The following is a 19,241-nucleotide window of genomic DNA, read 5'->3' as shown; positions in this document are numbered from 1 at the left end:
CACAGGGGCTACCTCTGCTTATTGATTTTATGAATGTACCACATCCCATCTTAAAAGTCGTTCCCATTCGGCCTGCTCCTCCCGCTGGACGGCTGTTCCAGAGCCTGATCGCCCTAATGTTCTCATTTCCAGCCTGAATTTATTCACAAGCAGCTTGCACCCAGTTGATCTTGTGCCAATATTGTCCTTTAGCTTAAATGGCCCTTTTCCCTCCCTGCTGCTTGACCCTCTGATGTTTTTATAGACAGCAATCACACCACCTCTCAGCCTTTGCTTTGCTAGGCTAAACAAGCTGAGCACTCTGTGCCTCCTCTTGTAACACAGACTCTCATTGTCCCTGATCTACTCTGTAATCCTTTTCTGCATGATCCCACTTGCTGGAGTTCGGTATCCCAGCCCTGCACATAGGATGCAGCAGCACTTCTCCACCTTGCCTCTAAGTACCTCAGGCTTCACCTAGGAGTACATTTGCCCTTTCTCACACCTGCATCTTACCAGGAGCTCCTTGAAGTCAACTCACTCACCCACATCATTCCTCCACTTCAGTCATTTCCCACTGATGAGCTCCCAGCCTGTAGCAGATTCCTCTGATAGCACTCTCTGCACGCATGACCTTGCATTTGTACCACTGCATTTCATCCCACGTGAACCACTCAAGTAGTTTTCCATCTTTCAGATCTTCCTTACGGTATCCCGATCCTTCACTGAGGTGGCATTGCCTCCCAACCTGGTGTCAGCTGCACAAAATTTCAGCAGCACAATCCTAATAGGGGGTTCTGATCTGACTGGCTGGTATCAGCCTTGGGGAATATGCCTGCCCACTCTGGAAAAGCCATTTAGGTAAGTTTTGGGTAGTGGAGAAATTTGGTTTGGATATGAAGACAGTCACTGTGATGTTTCTTTATAATCTCTCGTCAAACTTCTTGTGCCTGTCAGATTGGATTAAAACATTTTCCTGGGTTAGTACTTCATCACCACCTTGGATGGAAATGATGTCAAGCATTAACAGCATCAATTAAAGGGCTAGGGTAAATTTAAACTTGGATTTATTTAATTTTCCTTGCTTGATAATCATTACTCATTAGGGGTTTCCAGAGCAAATAATCACATTGCAAACATAAAGTTGGCATTTGCCAGACAAGCACATCAGTGAACTGCAGTTCATGCCTATGTTGTTCACCAGTCAAGCACACAGGTTCAGATCCTGGGGTTAAGCAAGCATGGATGGCCAAAGCAAATCCATTATTCAGTCTAAATGAGGCGTCCTGGAAGCTTTTCGTCCTAAATTGTCCTTATCAGGAGGCTCCCTTTCTGGGCTGAAACATCTCCAGCTCCAAAGAGAGAAGCAACTGCAACCTTCAGTAGCTACTGAGGACAGCTGGAGCCATCTAAGCCAGGAGACAGTCTCTCTTTCTTCCTCTTGCACATGCAATCAGCTGCCCATCTTCATTAGGTGCCAAGAGCAGCAGTTTACAGCTTCCCAGAGAAGCCAAATTGGTGCTGTCATGAATTACTGTAAGTGCTTGTTCCACAGTCTTCAATAATGTCTTTCATTAGGGGCTGATCAGAAAGCAATATGTATTTTATTAGCATATGTTCCCCAGTCTAAGAAGAACAGACCTAATCTTCACTCTGTCAGGGAGACAGTAAAGTAAAAGCCCTAACTGAGGCACAGCATGACTGGCAACTTCATGAGCCATGGGCTTACTGGGGCATCGCACAGCTGCATGTCCAGAGGAAAGCGAGCCCAGGAGCTGGAGAAGAAAAGGAGTAAACTAACACCTGAACTTGGTGATGGGTGGGAAGGGAGGGAGAGCCACGCACTCCCCAGTCTGTGCCTATGTTGGTGTCACTGTGGTTGGTACTGAGCTAGACAGGTTACATGTATGTCTAGCTATGCTTGTTATCTCTCTCCTACTGTCTCACAGCCATATCTTCGACCCTGAAGGCATATGCAGTCTTTCTGTTCAGACTGGAAGCTCTATACTGCTGCTGCAAGATCCTACCTGTACTTGACTATGCACTGCAGAGCCTGAAATCACCTCTCTGTCTGCAGCACAGGCATAAGCTGAATAAGGGACAACATCCCTCATGTTGCTCCACAGCCCCCTCCTGCAGAGAGCAATGGTTCCAGTCTCTTTTGAGCCTCACATCTGAAAACGGGCACTGCTCGGTGCCTTACTGGATCCAACTTTATACCTATCCCTAATCTCAGTGAGCACAGTCTCCTCTTCCACCCATTTCCTTGCATGGGACAAGACTGCCTGCAGCCAGACCAATGTACATGTCTATGCACCGTGCTGTCAGCACTTCTGGCTCCAAGAAGAAACAGCAATCTGGCTCTGCATAGCCCAAGTTTGCCCAACTGCAGTTAGGTTGAGCTCTGAGCCATTTTGTCTATAATATGGTTGTAACTTACCAAGGGAGACATGCTCCACCAACAGGAGTTGCCACCTCCCAGGCTTCTTTTCTTGGGTTCTCTACAGACCCTGGCAGAGCCCTCTGTTAGGGCACCTCTACCCTTAAGAACAACAATTAATAAAGGATGGGGCTACTGCTTACTGGAGCAGAAACAGCCTTTGTATGGGACTCTGGCCTTCCCAGTCTGGTACATGTAACGAAGGTATACAGGTAAGTATCATTCCAGAGCCAGGCCACCTCTAACTCTACTGCACTTGCAGTCCTGTCTCTAGTAAAGAAGAGGCAGGCAGCACAGCATACGCAGGGAGAGCCATAAAGCCCTTCACATTGCTCCGTGCTGCCTGCACTGGCAGCATGACTGCGTACACTTAATTTCTTTATGAAACACAGTCAAAACATCTATATCTAGTGCGTACTCTTGCCTGTTTGTCACTAGCTATGGGAGAGACTACATCTCTCTTCCAAACCCTTACCCCTTCACACACTCTCTCCTCTCATCTCCAACACGTTTTAGGAAGTGAGAGCCAGCGAAAAAACCCAAAACCAAGAACAAAACCAAAAAAGGAAACAGAAACAAAAGAAAGAAGAGGTGGAAAATAGGAGGGGGAACAGGGAAGGGGAAGAAGGTGCACAAAGGAAAGACTCTGACGCAGTAGGAGGAACATTGGCTGACTACTGAAAACAACTGGTGAGCAGAGTAAATGGGAGGAAGCTGCATCACAGCCTATCAATAGGGACTCTCAGAAAGTCTCAATAACTAGTGTGTACCCCTTGAAGCCACCAAGGGAGTGTGGATAAGAGATGCACACAAAGGAATCACTTTTATCTTTGATACCTGGCAAGCATTTTTCATCCTGTGCTCAGCTTTGTAAAACACAAGCCAACAGCCTGCTGGATACAAACAAGCACAATGGTGTGAAAACAACATCTCAAGACTGCAAGGCTAATATGAGGGGTATATTGGTTGGGGGAATGTGATTATCTCTTCTCCCACATTCTCCTTACCCTGAATGAGCACTGAACAGTGGTGTTAGGAGCTAGAGACAGTTGAGATTTTGCTACTAGATGTGTTTTAAGATCATATGAGCCTTTCCAGCAAGATTATTTGTACTGTTCTTCTCAGGCACTGTAACTATTCCAAACAGACTTAAGAGTGGGAAAACTGTTCGTAATTATTCCCTTGTACTAGGCAACCTAAACAATATCCTGCTTTCTCTCTTGCACAGTCAAATACTTGAATTGCATTAGCAGCAGTACTTATGAAAAGTGAATGTTAAGGCAAAAATCTCTGCTGCAAGGCACCTTATGAATGGCAAACCACCTTGTAAAATTTTCAGCTACCCTGTTTTGGGCAGGTTACCTTACTTACTTTGGATAATCAGAGAAGAGAAATGGCACCATGAGACTGAGGCATAACTAACCTGCCACTGCTCATATTACCCATTTTCCCAACTAACTGATTACAAATGATCTGTGGACCAGGGATAACCAGCTCAGGAAAACCATGAATCATACTGAAGAGCAATTTGTGAATGCAAAAAGAATTAGTCAGACTAATTCTTTAGTTAGGCATCATTTGCTAAGCTCTCGTGGGCAAAGGGAAGTCTCAATAGCGGCATTGGAAGATGTTAGGCAGACCTAAGGGGGAAACCTCATCCCATGACTCCCAGCCATTTCCACTGAACTCATCTGACCCTTCAGTGCTGGTCAGGCCTGTGTCGAGCTTCCCTGGCCAGCCTTGTAGAAATCACTCCAATCCTCTGGCTGACAGGGCTAACAACAACCACGGCCGGGCAGACACCTCTGCCTGCAGTGCAATGGCCAGGAGGAAACTCCCTTCCTCTGCGCTGGGTGGAGGCTCTGCTGTTGCCAACTTAGCCAGTAAAGAATATGTACATGAAATGTGGAAAAAGATCCTTGTTTCCCACCCCCACCAAACATCCAGCTGTCCTGGAGTCTTCCCTTACAGCACAGGTAGAGAGGACCTTATTCTAGCAGCTGGTCTCATTGACATATCATCCCCTGTGACAGATTGTTAGGGACGAAAAGAGAGATGGCTCAACGTGCTGTCAGCTGCAGTGACTGACATTGTGTCCCATTTTCAGGCAGCAGAGAGCACAGCTGAGGCAGGATCCTACCCTCTCTGCTCCCAAACGCCTGTGGCAAAGTTGCTGCTTTACCCCCAGGTACCGCACAGGAATCTCATTAAGCTTCAAGCACAGCTTGTCCATCAAATGCTATTGATCAGCCAGCTCTCCTTCCACCAGCGCATGGCTGCCACTCAATCCCACTGCACATTCCAAACCTCTCCTCCTCTTGCAGCCTAAGAAGGCAGTGTCACCTCTCCCTTCTCTTGCTTTCCCTGGCTTTGCATCAGGATGACTGTTCAAACTGTCCGCCAAGAACACCTCCCGTTGACACACTGGCTTCTTTCTGCATCCTTTTCCACCTCCCTCAGGGCTGAGTTCTGCATGGCACCACGTACGCCACTGGCACAACTGAAGGCAATTGACTTGAGAGCACAAATGTAATCTGCCTACTCTCATCGCCTGAACAAAAGTTGAACTAAAAAAAAAAAAAAAAAGAGCACCAGTGGGGGAGATGGGAGAGTTCGAGCTGAAAAAACACCTTTTCCCGCTACAAAGGATGGCTCAGCAGGTAGGTGGAATTGCATTGATTTGACGTTGTCCCGTACAACAGCAGCCTGTGATCAGACATCAAACTGGCAGCCAAGGTAGGCAAAAAAGAAGACAGGACTAAAGAAGCTTTCCGGCAGATGTGACTTACAAGCCATCCTACAACAGAAGGTCTGCTTTGAGATTCAGTCCTGGGCAAACACTGTGAGGCCAAGTCACTGCAGTCCCCAGTTCTAACACCAGTGAGACAGGACCAGTGCAGCCTGTATCAAGTGAAATGATGAACAGTAAAGGGATGTGTCATTTGCCACACCCCACAAGCGTTTTGATCCGTGCAGCATCTCACATGCAGCCAGGGCCACCATCTGCTGCTTCATGGGAAGTCACACTCCCTTCCTCACTGCAGCCAGCTAGGACTGCGATGCTCTAGCAAGGGAGGAGGAAAGCAAAAGGGACTCGCACATCCCTGTTCCATGTGCCCTGTCTGTGCCCCACACTGGGACATCAAACTGGGCTGTCCAGTTAAGCAGCCTCTCAGCAGGAGGATTTCTTGGTGGATGTGACACCACAAGCCCTTTCCCTTTTCCAGGTAACACCAGGCCAGTGCACCATAGGTCACATTTTACCCAGAGCAAGATGGGTCCCTCCCTACTTTACAAGCCACAACTCCATCCTTTAAGCTTTTCATCTTCTAGTATGAAAAGGACTTAGGAGGACAGCCCTGACTGCTTTTTAGCTAAGCTGTCCTAAAACCTCACTGTATCACCTCCTCAGCTCTTGCAGCGTACCCCAGGTGAAAACCCCACTGCAGCAGTAATCAGAGGACACACAGGATGGGGCCACTGGGGGCACGGTGCCCCAGAGAGCCTCGGGATGAGGGCTATGGACCCAGGCCTGTCGGCCTTGGTGATGGCAGCGTTGCCCAGACAGCATGTAATCCCCCAGAGCCAGCAAAATGTTAGCCCCTTTGTTTGTAAAGTGAGTTCAGCTGCCCCTGCCTGCCTTGCACAGAGCTGCCTTCTTTCCTAGCCCTCAGCATCCCCCCAGTCCCGAGGTGCAGCCCTTGGGCAATCCCCTGAGGCACCGGCTGCTCAGTTTCGCAAGAAGCTTCGTCTGAAGCCATGGTTGCATCTGTAGAACAAAACGGATTTTGTTCACCTCCCAGAGCACAGGGCTGGGCTGCTGCAAGGGCCACCACCCGCTTGAGTACATCTCCTTTCTGCCTTCATAGCCTTTCCTAACCTGGGACCCAATAAACAAATGGGTTTATAGTATCTAGAGGCAGAGAAAGCAATACTGCATGTGTCTGTCTTGGTTTTATACTCTTCTCCAGACACTGGCCACTGCTGAAGGTGGGAGGAGACAAGCTTTTGGCCTGGATGTTCTCACTCCTGATAAGTACACGGCTGGGTGGATTAGCTTGCTCTGGAAGTTTGTTCTACCCTGGCTGCCCAAACTAGCTATTTATTTTATCACAGGGTTGCTTACAAGCATTGGAAGATGCATCCAACTCACTAGGCTGGTTCCTCATGGGCCAAGGGCCATGCACATGGGTTCACCAAGTCATGGTGGTGCACGAATCGGGAAAGCACAGTGGTGCGAGTTAACAGCGTTCTCAACTAGTTACGTAAAAGACTATGGGCTGGTGCAGTGCTTGCTCATCGTCCCTTTCAAGTAATACTATCCCTGCTTGGTGCATGAAGAGAGCAAGAGATGCCCCTGTCCTGGTCTGTGCGCCCTTGGAAGGGCGTCCAGCTCCGTGCGCTAATGAAGCCAAAGACAGACAGCACTTGACAGATGCTGCTGAAGTGGGCTCAGAAGACAGCAAAAGAACAACTCAGAGGCAGAAATGAAGCGATACAGATCCGCAGCCCATGGGCCTCAGCATAAAACCTCTCCCGCTGCGTTGCGATGGGCATCAGCAGAGTTAACCTTCCGCTCTAATCACAATCATTAAATTCCTGCTAACGCCCCTGTCCTATGTCTGTCCAAACAGCTCTGTTATCTGTCACCTCCCCACACGGTGAGCCCGGCTCCCCACTGCCACAGCTCTCATTAATGCTGCTCTGGCTGGCTGATGAGGCAAGTGGCAGCCGGCTCCGGAGCCCAGACGAGTTTTGTAGACAGCAGGGGATGTTTATCCAACATGGAGGGGATGAAAGTACAAACAAAGACAGACCATACAATTACTTAGGCATCGCACAGGGCCAGTCTCATTAAAGACAGTCTCCCTGACAGGAATTAATCTGAAGTGACAACTGAGTGAGCTAATTCAGCAAATGGGTCTGGGGCTTGGCCAGGGGGCAAATTTCAGGGGTCTGTCTGACAGGTAGAGCTGAGCCTGCTCTGAGGAGGGGAAAGGCAGGAATGTGTTAAGCTGGGCCCGTTCTGGCCCGAGCCTGCATATCAGAAGGTACAGAGGAGACAGCAGCCTCAGGTCTCCTTGAGGGGCACAATGAAGATAAAACTTCCCTACTGCACCAATACCTTCTCCTTCCTCTTTCTCTTGCAGCCTCAGGTCACTGACGGGTTCCAGCTCATTAAGTGCACAGTAATTCTGCCACTATCCCCTGTAACCGTAACCACCAGCCCAACTCAGATCTTTCCTCCAGGATGCAACCTGCTTGCAATATTAGATGGCTTTTCATTTCTCTTTAATGTTAGAGCAGAGCTCTGGGAGGGGATAAAATACACAGAGAGAAACAAGCAACTTAAAAGGCTTTTTATTTTTTAAGCAAAGATCTGGTTTGGGGAGGCTGCTTTGAATCCCCAAGCAATGAAAAACATTTTCAGCTGGAGCACAGTGCCTCAGTGCCTTTCTATGCTACAAGAATATATGGAAGAAAAAAAGCTGACCAAACAAATAGCCCAAAAGCCTCATGGAATCTGCCCACAACCAAACCACCCAAGGCTGTGAACTCATGAAGTTCACTGACTAAGGTGAAGTAAGGTGGTCGGCGTTTGGATCAGTTGCCTTGGAGCAAGAAAGGAAAAACCTCCCAAGTTGTCAGGACAGATGTCTGTGAGGCCCCTGCTGTTCCTCAGTGGGGAAGTTTCCCCCTCTGAATTGCCACTGCCTAAGCCCACCTGACCAATGCCCTCCGGGAAATAACAGCCTATTTGCAGAGACATACAACAAAGGCTTTACAAGAAGTTTGCTCCACGTTGCTATCGTATGCGCTTTGCCCGGGTCAGTGGCTCCAAGCTGTCAGGCTGTTTATTTGGTTTTAATCGAAAGTTAATTCTTATTCTACTGGAACTGGTACGTCTGCTGCGCCGCTCAGCCTGCTCCGCAGTGCTGGGAACAGTCGGCTCCTGTGGAAATACTCCTGCCCGTCTTGCCGTTCTTGCTTAGGAAACCAAATTCCCCCAGACTGCTTGCAATCTCCCCAGGAATGCCCAAGCAGCCCTCGGAAGCTGTTGAACATGAAGAGCTGGAGGAGCCACAGCACCAGCCAATTAATAAGCAGCACTTTTACCCAGCCCCATTTTCAGCAGCTGCAGCAAGCAAATTTAATTCAAGGGTTCCCAGGTGCCTTGCAAAGCATCCTGCTACTTGGGGATCTTCACATTACATATGCCAAGAGCTCTTCAAGCAAACCAGGGAGAGTGAAATGAAAACCAGCAAACCGTTTTACAACCAGTGGGCATCCCAGCTGGTTACCCTTCGGATTCCAGCTCAGCAAGAGTTAATCCCCGCCCCAGACAGCCCCTCCCCACCCCGAGACTGCAGGCTGCTGCTGCCACATTCATTCATCCTTAAGATGCTGAAGAGCACCTGCCTTGACCGCTGAGGCTGGGGAGCTCCCAGGGCTCGGGGAGAAGGTGGGCTGGCTGAGAAGGTGGGCTGGCTGGTTGGGTAAGCTTTCATCAGCTTGATGTTGGCAATAAATCAGTCGCGTCTGGCCGTGCGTAAGGCCCGTTTTATCTGAGATGAATATTCCACTTCAATCCTAGCTCTCTAGGAGGACTTTTGTGCCACCACAGCTAGTGCCTGGAAGCCAGTGTATCCAGTGAGGAAGGCGCGCAGGCCAACAGCAGCTCCTCGTTCCGGCAGACAAATCCCCTTTCTTAAGAGCTCTCCAGTCAGCAACGCTTTTAAGCTTTTGAGCTTTTCACAGTTACATTCAGTAATGTCAGTATGTTCTGCAGTCTAGCAATGGAACAGCAGGATACAAAGCTTAGTCCACGTGCCCCAGCACAGAGAAGAAGGTGCAACAGAGCAGCAAGCCTGCAGGACGTGGAAGAGGGTGATGGTGCAAGGGAAAGAGTGAAAGGTCAGGAGGTGTCACAAGGCTGCTTGGAGCCCAAGTGAGATATCATGGGGAAAACACCAGGAAGGCAGGACAGGAGCACAGAGGCATCTCTGGGAAACGGCAGGTTGGAGACAAGAGGGGATGTGATCCTCTGGGACAAGGAAATGAAAAGGGCTCAGTGAGACCTCAGTATGGCACATGGAGGCAGAGACCTCACCGTGAAACGCAAGTGTATTCATCGGAGGAGGGCCAGGAGGAGGCAATACCATGAAAGCCTTTTCCAGAGTGTTTCCTGCTTGTGCTTGACAGAAGTGGGAACAAATCTCCTCTGCTTCTTCCTCTCTCTGCCCTCCCTTATTCAGACCCAGGCCACCATGATGGCACCTGTAGCCATTTCTAAGAGCCTGCCCATACATGAGACTGGGCTACAGCAGGGCCGCAGTATAACACTCCTCTAAAACACACCACTCAATAGTCACAACTATGTGGTGATGCTGCAAAAGAAACATTAACAGCAGTAACTGACGGGGTATGAACAAAACGAGGGGGGGTTACATTTGCATGGGCACTCAGCTTCCTTTATGTCATAACTTAAAGCAGAAATGTGATTTTCCCTTTTCTTGATCCCTTTCAGTAGCAGCTCAATGAGGAATGGATCCGAGATTACTTCTAGGCACTGTGCAAAAGGAAAAAAACCTCAGCATCACTGGAGAAGGATAAAAATCACAAATTAGTTCATTGAGTTGCAGTGCTGATAACAACGAAACTTGGCTAAGAGGGAAGGGGTACTATGACAAACTGCCTTCATTATTAGAGGCTCCCCTGTGTCCTGTATTATTATTAAGCACTGCCAATGTGCTCCGCACGGTTTGAGTAACAAACAAAGGCTGTCCCACCCCAGAGAGCTCACAATCAAACGGAGACATAAAACTGGAGCCTACTGTGCAGAAATAGAGGAAAGAGACACTTTCCTCTTTAATTATCTTGTTTTCTATCTACAGTAAACAAACTTTTCCTTGCAAAATGCATTTGCTTCCAAGCTACCACTGAATGGCAAGAACCACCAAATTTTAAGTGTCCCCATTTTTTAAAAATGTTCAACGCAGGCACTTTGCTGAGCATGGATGAAAGTACGTGGCAATCCTACTAGGTTAATGTGCTCTTTAAAAACATCAGCCTCTTTTCCCTAACCTTCTCCAACCAGTGATCTCTTCAGGTTTTCCTCAGTTCTCCCCCCACCACCCCAGTATGATTTCTCTTCAGACTCAGAAACCTTGAAATCCACTTCTCTTCCCCTGCAGGGTTTATATAGTCCAAATAGCTTCATTACTGTGACAGTATGAAAGCCCTTCTGCAACACAAACAGCCGATGACTTTTTCCTGCAGTTCCTGCCTGGAGAGCTCTTCATCTTATTCCCTCTATTTCATACGAGTGAGGTGGATGGAATTCCACTCGCTTGAGTCTTTGGCCTATAAGATCTACAATACCTACTAATGACTGTGGGGTTTTGTTCACATTAAAACCCCATTCAAAACACTGAGCATGAACAGTCCGATGGGAGGCAGCAAGGCTTTGAAAGCCCTCGATTGCACCCAACACCAGATGTAAAAACTGACACTGAGCTGTGCACTTGGCCTGTCTCTTCCATTCAGTGGGGAAGGTGCAAGACCATCAGGATCTGGCAATTTCATCACCTTCAGCTCTTAATTGTCAAGGAGACATCGATGTAACTGCCTCCTGAGAGGTCCTCTTCCCAAGTGCATGCACTGAGGCTCCAGAAGAGCAGACCTTACCTGCCGGACTTCCAGGCGGTACTTGAGGATAGGATCCACAGCATCAGGCTCCTTCTGTGTCCACTGCAAGACGTAAGAGTAATTCTTGGATTGCTTCTGGCTCAAGGTGGGGTTGGGAGTGTCATAGTAAAACTCTGGGCTGTAAGCTTTTGCTGGAGGGGGGGAAAAAAAAAGAGGGAGGAAAGTAAAAGAGTGGGACCAAGGGGAACATAAATTACAAAGAGATGTGGTGAGAGTGGAACAGGTCCGCTCGCCCAGCTCATCCACTTGCCTTTGACATGATGGACACCTTTACTATTGTAGCTGGTGTTGCACTGACGTGCCATCATTTTCTGGGAATCACTAGTGCTTTCACAATCTAAACTACTGGGAGGGTTAGCAGCCCTGCAACACCAGTGGGGCATGACCAACACCAGGGAAGGTGGGAACAACTTCAGTTCTCCAGCTGGAACCAGCTCTAATCTTTTCTCTCTTGCTTTGTAGTTCAGATTGAGGTAAAAGCTTTAAACTGGCATTTCTCCTGTTTCATCTGCTGCTTTACAGAATCTCCTGCTAACAAACCCTGAGGAAAGATCATTTGGCCAGTAGGTCATAGGAAAAGTGTTATTTATCACACAGGGACCACGGCATTAAAAAGGAGACCTTGCTCCTTCTGCATCTCCCCTGCCTTGGCAACACAGTGCTCCAGCCTCTTTGTAACACAACAGTCAACTCAGCAGCAAAGGGGATGCTGACCTCAGCCTGGGTAAAAACAGCAGGAGCTTTTGCAGGGGCAGAGATGTCTTTTCTAAACCCATGTCTCCCCTCAAAAACAGAGGGCAGCAGGAGGAAGGGAAACAGAGGAGAAAGATGTACCACAGAGAAACTAGATAGTTCAGAGAAGAAGGGATTTCCCATGATTTCCCCAGCCGCTGCTGTCCTGAACCACTACCAAACAGGATTTGAAGACTACTGCCATGCAGCCCAGCAGCTGGTGGACTAATGCACAGGGCCCAGAAGCAACTCGAGGCTTACCTGCAACTGGTTTTGCCCTATTTGAAATTACCTTCATTTCACCCTGTGCACTTCAATTTTTGGCAGGTCCTGTCCTGGGCCAGGCAGCAGCTGGACCTGAACCAAAACTCTCCTTTCTGGGTTCAGGTCCAATCTGGACCTGCACAGACCAGAAAGATGCCTGGGCAGCAAGGGATGCTGGAGAGCAGAACAGGCATAAACACCATCTCCCCAGGCAGTCTGCTGCACCTTTCCACTTGAATCACAGGCCCTGCCATTCTGTGTGGTTATAATTAGGCTCGAAAGGATTCAATGTTTATTTTTTATGAACTCAGATGGATAATATTGATGTTTATTTCCAAGTCCTTTTTTTCTTATTATTTTTATTGACTTGAATTTTTGCACAAGCAAGAAGTTCAGAACAACCTCAGAGACTAATTGCTGCTTATTCAACTTGTATTGACTGTGGAAGTCAAGCTTCATAATGGATTCCAAAATAAAATCAGAACTGATGATAATCATCATCTTGCATGATATTAATTCCTTATTAATTGACTCCAAGATGGAAACGGAAGCTAAAAAATAAGCCTCCTAATAGAAATGCAGCACATCAAGATACTTTTGGAACTGCCTTTCTGGAAACTTTTACCATTGCTGGGAAGTTTTGTCTTTCGCTTATATCTGATGGGAAGAGCTGAAGGTTATTCACTCCATCTTTTAGGGCTTTTCTGTGGTTGTGGCTAGTGGGAGTGCGGGTGGTGACCAGTATGGGCTGCCCTGATAACTTGCTCAAGGGGAGTGGGTTGGATGTCTCGCTATCCTTCCAAAACATCTCAGAAAGCTAATCTCCCATCCATAGAAGAAACTAATCCTATCCTGGGCAGATTTATGTACTCTGTTTCCAGTACATCTGAATACCTCACAGTCACAAATGAGTCACTACCTCCCTGTCAGACAGGAAGGTTTATGGTCCTTCTTTCACAGAGAAGAAACAGAAACAAAAAGAGACTATGCCATTCCCCCTGCTCACACAGGAAGGCTGTGACTGATGGGAATTAAAACTCCAGCGGTCCTGAGCCCAAGCGCAGCCGTCTAGCCGCTGGATTATTTTTCAGGTTGCTCTACAGGCTCAGAAGGTCTAATTGATTTGTAACCGTCCAGGACACAGGCAGAGATGTCTGGCGCTGAAAAGCCACCATCAGATATCAATGCCTTGGAAATGGAGAAGGGATGCAGGAAAATAAATGCTTGCTGCTTTCCTGATGAGTGCTCTCTAGGGATGAACGCTGCTTTCTGCTGAGGGGATCTTATCTCGTGGGGCACAGCATGGCATACCAGGTGGCAATATGTATTTGTTACTACTTCCAGCAAGAAATTCAGATCCTGGGGCATTCCCAAGCTTGCTAGGGACACAGTTTGCTGTGGTGGCTCATAGCGGGATATGGTTTGTCATCACTTACTTAGTGACATGAGAGTTGCAAGCGTATGAAGAAAGGGTAGAGGGCCAAAGCTTTCAAGCAAAATCCACTGCCAGACAAATTCCAGGAAATCTCAAGGGGTGAGAGCAAGGTCCTGAAAAGGGGCCCCAACAGTAGAAGTGGTTTGGGCTTTCCCTTTTCTGAGAGCATCTCAGAGTTACAGCATACCTGAGCTTTTCCAAACCCTGGGAAAGATCTGCCTCAAAATCAGGCCTCTCTGGATGTTATTCTCATTTGTTCAGCCCTGACTTGAAAAGTATTGTAAATTGACCCTGGACTGAAAACCCAGTATTTTGGCTGAATTTACTGCTTATTAAGGCAACTTCATCGGAGAGCTTTTCTAGAAACTGGTGCCCAAGTCAATTCTAGGGTCATGGGAAAAGCAGATTTAATGATCAGCTGGAGAGGCTAGGTCAGATGTGTGGTTTTAGATGCTATAACTCTGCCATCCCTCTTTGCAGTTGCAGGTGCTGGAGAGGAGTTCCATTATGGTACCTGCTGGATTCACAGAAAACTGTCAGCAGCAAATCCACTGAGTACTAGTACCCGTTCCCAGCTCATGTTTGTCCTAGCAGGCGTTGTAAGACACAGACAGACAGGAGACATAGGAAGGTACAGGAATATCTAATACAGGTTTTTGTTTGTTTGTTTGATTTTAAAGGGGAAATTAGATGGTTTGGAGCCTGCTGAGGGGATGTAGAGAGCCTTTCACTCCCCCTTGGTCAATACTTATCTACAATTCAGGTTGTCCAAGCTTGAAAGCTGATGGCAACCTTGAGTTTAAGCCCTGTATCTTTCAGGCAAGTGGTCAAACACTGCTAAAATGTACCAGTGGCTGGCACTAACTGCCACAGGTCCATCCCAGACTTAAAGGACTGCCTGAATGATGGAGTCAGATCTCCCTGTTGGCTTATGGAAAACCATCCCTTCTGAACACAGCACCACGCACAGAGGAGGCAGTAGAGGTTGCCTGTATCAGCACCAGGTTATGGGGAGCAAGCTTCCCACGTCCATGGCCCCATCCAACAGCTCGCTCTGATGTGCACTCTGCGACTTACCTGACACCTGGAAGAGGCAGGTGGAGACCCCCACGTCGTTGGAAATGCTGCACTCATAGCTACCGCTGGTCTCCCGGCTGACGCTGTCCACCTTCAGCTCCGAGTAGTCCTGCTGCTCTGCCAGGGGCTGCGCCAGAAGGGTCCCGTTGAAGCGCCAGACGGAGGTGGCCACCTTCATGGGGCTGCCCTTCAGCATGGTGCAGCGCAGGGTGACGCTGCGCCCCACGCCCTGGCGCACGTCCTGGAAGGCCGGCTCCACCACGGGAGGGACTGGAGACCGAACAGAGCAACAGACGGGGATGCTGTCAGGGAACAAGCCGCCTCGCTCAACACGGTCACCCCGGCGGTGCCTCTGAGGAGACAGGCACCTATGATTTCCAAGAGATATTTATTTTCTAGCAGGAGCCAGGCTTCATCAAACCAAAAGCAGCAATGGTCGCCTGACATCCCCTTCTGACTGGGCTGGGGCCACCTCCCACCTCCCTCCCATTTATTAGGTAGGGGTGGCCTTTAGCAAGTACTCATCCCACAGTGAGACACTGCTTGGAGAAGCTAGCAAGCTCTGCTTTTTCATGTGAGAAGTGCAACTCCAGCAGCTAAGCGCCACAGCTTGGATTCAGTCCTCAGATCCTAATCAGAATAACCATAGTCCTCATACCCAGCATAAACTGCACTCCCTGAGCAGGCAGGTATGCTCCCAAGCAGTAACATTCATGTCCTTCTGGTCAATGTCTGACAGGGTTATCAGGGACACCGTGTTCAGATGGAGGGATATGCAGTGGCTGTCCCACAGAGCACAGACCTGAAGGGGTGTTAGAGGGCCTCTCCTAAATACATCAATTCCCAAATACATGCAACACATCAGGGACTGGCTACAGGGACTCTGGGTCCTATTTTTATCTCTGGCAACAATTCCCCGACGTTGGGAGGTGAGTCACATCTCTCTGTGTCGGCTTCTCTGCCAGTAGTGTGAGAATGGTGATGTGTGGCCACCTCCTTAGCAAAGGGAGGCTACTAAGTCCTGTTCTTTAGCACTTAAAAATTTACAGGAACCTCACAATTTGGACATGGTTGAGGCAGAGCAAGGAGAAAGTCTGGATTGGTATTGCTTGGGTTACCCCTTATTTAATGCAACGGCAGAGGACTTCAATCTCCACAGCCACCTGACGGACATGTTTCACTTGCAATAAACTCTTAATTAAAACACTACAGCATGGGAATAACCAGAAGCTCTCCCTCTAAAATGAGAAAAGCTTCCTGAACACAAAACAGCTGTTAGCCCAAATGTAAAAAAGGGAGAACAGATTTATGGCAGCTCCAGCACAATCACAACTCACCTTCTCCAGGTTCAAAGCACCTGCTCTTCCGCAGGCACTTCTATGCGCTGCAGATCTACAAAGCACCTGCCTCCTCTAAAGGGTCGCAGAGCTGCCAAGCACAGCCATGCCCAAAAACCTGCAACACACAGCATCTGCAGTGCCACAGACACAGCTCCACCAGGAACTACGGGTCACACAGCATCCCTGCTGCCTGAACACAGCCGTGCCTAGAGGGCTCCAGCACACCAGTCTCTCCCCTCCCATAGCCTGACCCCAGTAAGACCCACCTACAGCTCTGCAACGTTAGCAACATGTCCATTTTCACCACAGATGAAGGTGGTGCATGCACCACCCCAGAGGTATGCATGCAGTGTCCCCTCTCCCAGGGACACAGATGCATCTGTGGGTACTCAGCGTACAAGCATCCCCTCCACCTGGCAGCCCTTGTTTGACAGTGGCTGATTGTTTTCTAGGTACCCATTCTCAACTCTCAGCCTCTGGGCCCTTTGCTGCACTTAAGTGGATTAAAAGCAGCCCTTGACTGAGCTCATGTTGCCGTGCTGAGTGGCATGGTCAGCTCATTACAGATGGCTTTGCTAGCAATGTGTCTCTGCGGGTGCTCCAAGTGCTGACTTGCCTTTGGCTCACACGTCTCCCACCTCACGGTGAGAATAATGTGAGAAGTTGTTTGATTAGACCTAGTGCCATGAATGTGTCATCTCCATCCCTAGCTGCTATCCCATTTCTTGGGTCACATCTGCTCCTTAATTGAAGCCGGTGGGGTCTCACATTATAAGCAAGGCCAGCTGGTGATGTAGGGGAAAAAAAAAGAGAAAAAGGGGAGAGAAAAGAGAAAGGAAGCCTTGAAAAAAAAGTCACAGCAGCTCCAGATGTACTCAAAGCAATCTATCTCATGAGGAGGAGAGAGAGGGATAGGAAAGCAGCTTCCCTCACTGCACCTGTATACGCAGCTGGGACAGAGGAAGAGAAAAAGGTCTGAAATTGGACACAGTGCCCCTGCAAGGACACACGCTGCAAGGAAAGTGCCCCCCTGGGCCTCACTGAGGGAGTGTCTGAGGCTGGTAAAGGCTCACAGAGCAGCGGGGCTGGGACACTCCAGATGCTTCTTAGGTCACAGGAACAGCAGTGCAGCCAAGGATGCAGAAGATATTTAATCTTCTTCAGCTGGGAAATGGGATTTACTTGATTTGTACTGGGACAGGCTCTGGGCCTATGTTATCACCTTGCAAAGGGAATGTCTGAAAGTGCCTATATAGTAAAAATTGATCACATTTTCTCCTCTTGTCTCTGGCACTAGGAAACACCCAATGAGCATTAACTCTGCAGGTAGTCCTGGAGCCCCTGGGTCTTCTGGAGAGAGAGCTGAAGCAGGTCATCCCATCACTGCAAAGGATGCAGTACTACACCAAGGGGCTGCTATTCCTGAAGGCTGCCAGTGGATATGAAAGCAAAGTCAACAGCAATTACAGAGCCAGACATCAGCTCTGGCCTACAACACCTATTGGGGAGCCCACACTTCTTCAACTAGGTTATACACAAAAGGGAGACCCCACCACCAAGGCAGCGATTCAGTCTGCAAATCCTAGCAAATAACAACACAGCCTTTTCTCATCCCTGGCTTAAACGCAAAAGAAAGCTTGTTTAAATGAGCTGGTGCTCTGACTCCCCAGAACTGGGAACTGAACAACTCCAGTACACCTGAGATGGTGACTGTCTCAGAGCAGAGACCTCCAACATGATTCCTGCACAGACACCTTTAGGGAGCTGCAGGAAATTATAACGATTTTCCAGGTGCCTCTAATACCCACAGGGAAGCAGCATCCCTGCTGCATCCCTATAAGGGAGCAGTATCTAGCTATTCTGGCTCACTAAGCTTCCACGGTGTTCTTTGGGGAGCTTGGGTATCAGCCCCGGTTTTTAGCCCAGTTCCAAAGGTGGGTCCTTATCCAGAGGCTCCTCAGATGCCTTTCTGTATCTCCCCTGAACTCTAGTGCATGCAGCTGAAGTGCTCTTTTAAGCAGTGGCCACGTTGCAGGCAGCAGGTTGCTACGCTTCAAGGAGGACGTAAAAAGCCTCTCTGCATATACAGGGCTTCGGGATCCCCTGGTAAGAAACACAGCAAACAAATATAGACGATTACTGTTTTCTCTCAGCACACAGCTTAACTCTAGAAGAGCTAGCTGGCAGGAGGAGTGACAAAAGGGGTGAAGAGGGCAGCACATTATCGTTCTAGGCAACGTTGAAGGAGCAAGGCTCCTCCAGCAACCTTGTTAAGATGCGGCTGCTGTGAAACACAAGGCAGGGCAGCCTGCCTTTGCAGCAGAATTAGCTCGTTAGGAGCAAATCAAATCAGCCGAACACAGGCAACCTACTCCAGCATGCCAGGCACCCTAAAGCAAAGCCGGGCTGTAGGCAGCCCCCTTGCTGTGAGGCAGAGCAGATGCTCTGCACTGAAGGGTTGCTAAGCTAGCATGATGTTCATGATGATGAAGGGCAAGAGCGAGGGAAGCAAACAGAGAAATGTCAAGTGTCAAGGGGTGTTGCTTTGTGTCCCAATAACCTCTTATTTTCTTGGTTTCACTGGAAATAAGAAGGACTGAAATGCTCATCCTGCTAGATGAGTGAGAATTGCACTGGCTGTTGAGCTGTGGTCAAGTCTGTAAGTATTTGTTTTAAGTCTGTTTTTATTTTAGCCTTGAGGAAGGGAGGAGTGTTATTCCTTACAAGAGCCAAAGAGCTTGCAGGAGAGACCATAGTCTCCTTGCACTGTTACTGTGCTGTCCTGCTTGGGCACAGCTCAAAAAGGGGTACTCCATGATCTCTGCAATGCTGTCTTGCTCCAGGTTCCCATCAAATTCAGATGCTTCCAGAAGGCAGAGATGCTTCTTTCACCAATGATGAAGTCAGAGCATCCCAGGATGGCAGTGACGCACTATGGAAGGTTTTTCACTTGTGGGGTAAATACAGAAAAAAAAAATTAAGTGAAAAAATTTTTTTTTTCACTTTAAAAAATGGGGATGTTGTCATGAGGCTGCTCAATCTGATATGGACGAAAGACAAAGAAAGGCTCATATTGGAGTGGACTGATGCACAGAAATCAGTGACAAGCTTAAACACAAACCAGCATCTGCAGAACAGGGGAACACTGAGTGAACGGACCTAGCATTAAGAGCTCAGGCAAGAACTGAGAAGGTCAAAAATCCTAGACACCACTGTACAACACTACTATGCAAGACACGTGCAAAGTCTGCTTTCCCACTGTAGA

At 48.5% G+C, this 19,241-nt stretch overlaps 1 protein-coding gene across 1 annotated transcript in view; it reads right to left on the bottom strand.

The window, feature by feature from the left end:
* The window catches only part of MDGA1 (MAM domain containing glycosylphosphatidylinositol anchor 1), a 146,379-nt gene that overhangs the window by 37,991 nt on the left and 89,147 nt on the right, over positions 1–19,241 (bottom strand). Inside the window, exons 9-10 of the mRNA XM_050894416.1 lie at positions 14,637–14,906; positions 11,108–11,259 (exon numbers count right to left, since the gene is read on the bottom strand). Coding sequence (XP_050750373.1) covers positions 11,108–11,259; positions 14,637–14,906 — 422 coding nt within the window. The remainder of the gene's footprint in view (positions 1–11,107; positions 11,260–14,636; positions 14,907–19,241) is intronic.

The sequence above is a fragment of the Gymnogyps californianus genome, chromosome 3 (genome assembly GCF_018139145.2).
Source record: "Gymnogyps californianus isolate 813 chromosome 3, ASM1813914v2, whole genome shotgun sequence".
In the NCBI taxonomy this organism is placed as follows: Eukaryota; Metazoa; Chordata; class Aves; order Accipitriformes; family Cathartidae; genus Gymnogyps; species Gymnogyps californianus.
This window is presented reverse-complemented; position numbering and strand designations above follow the sequence as displayed.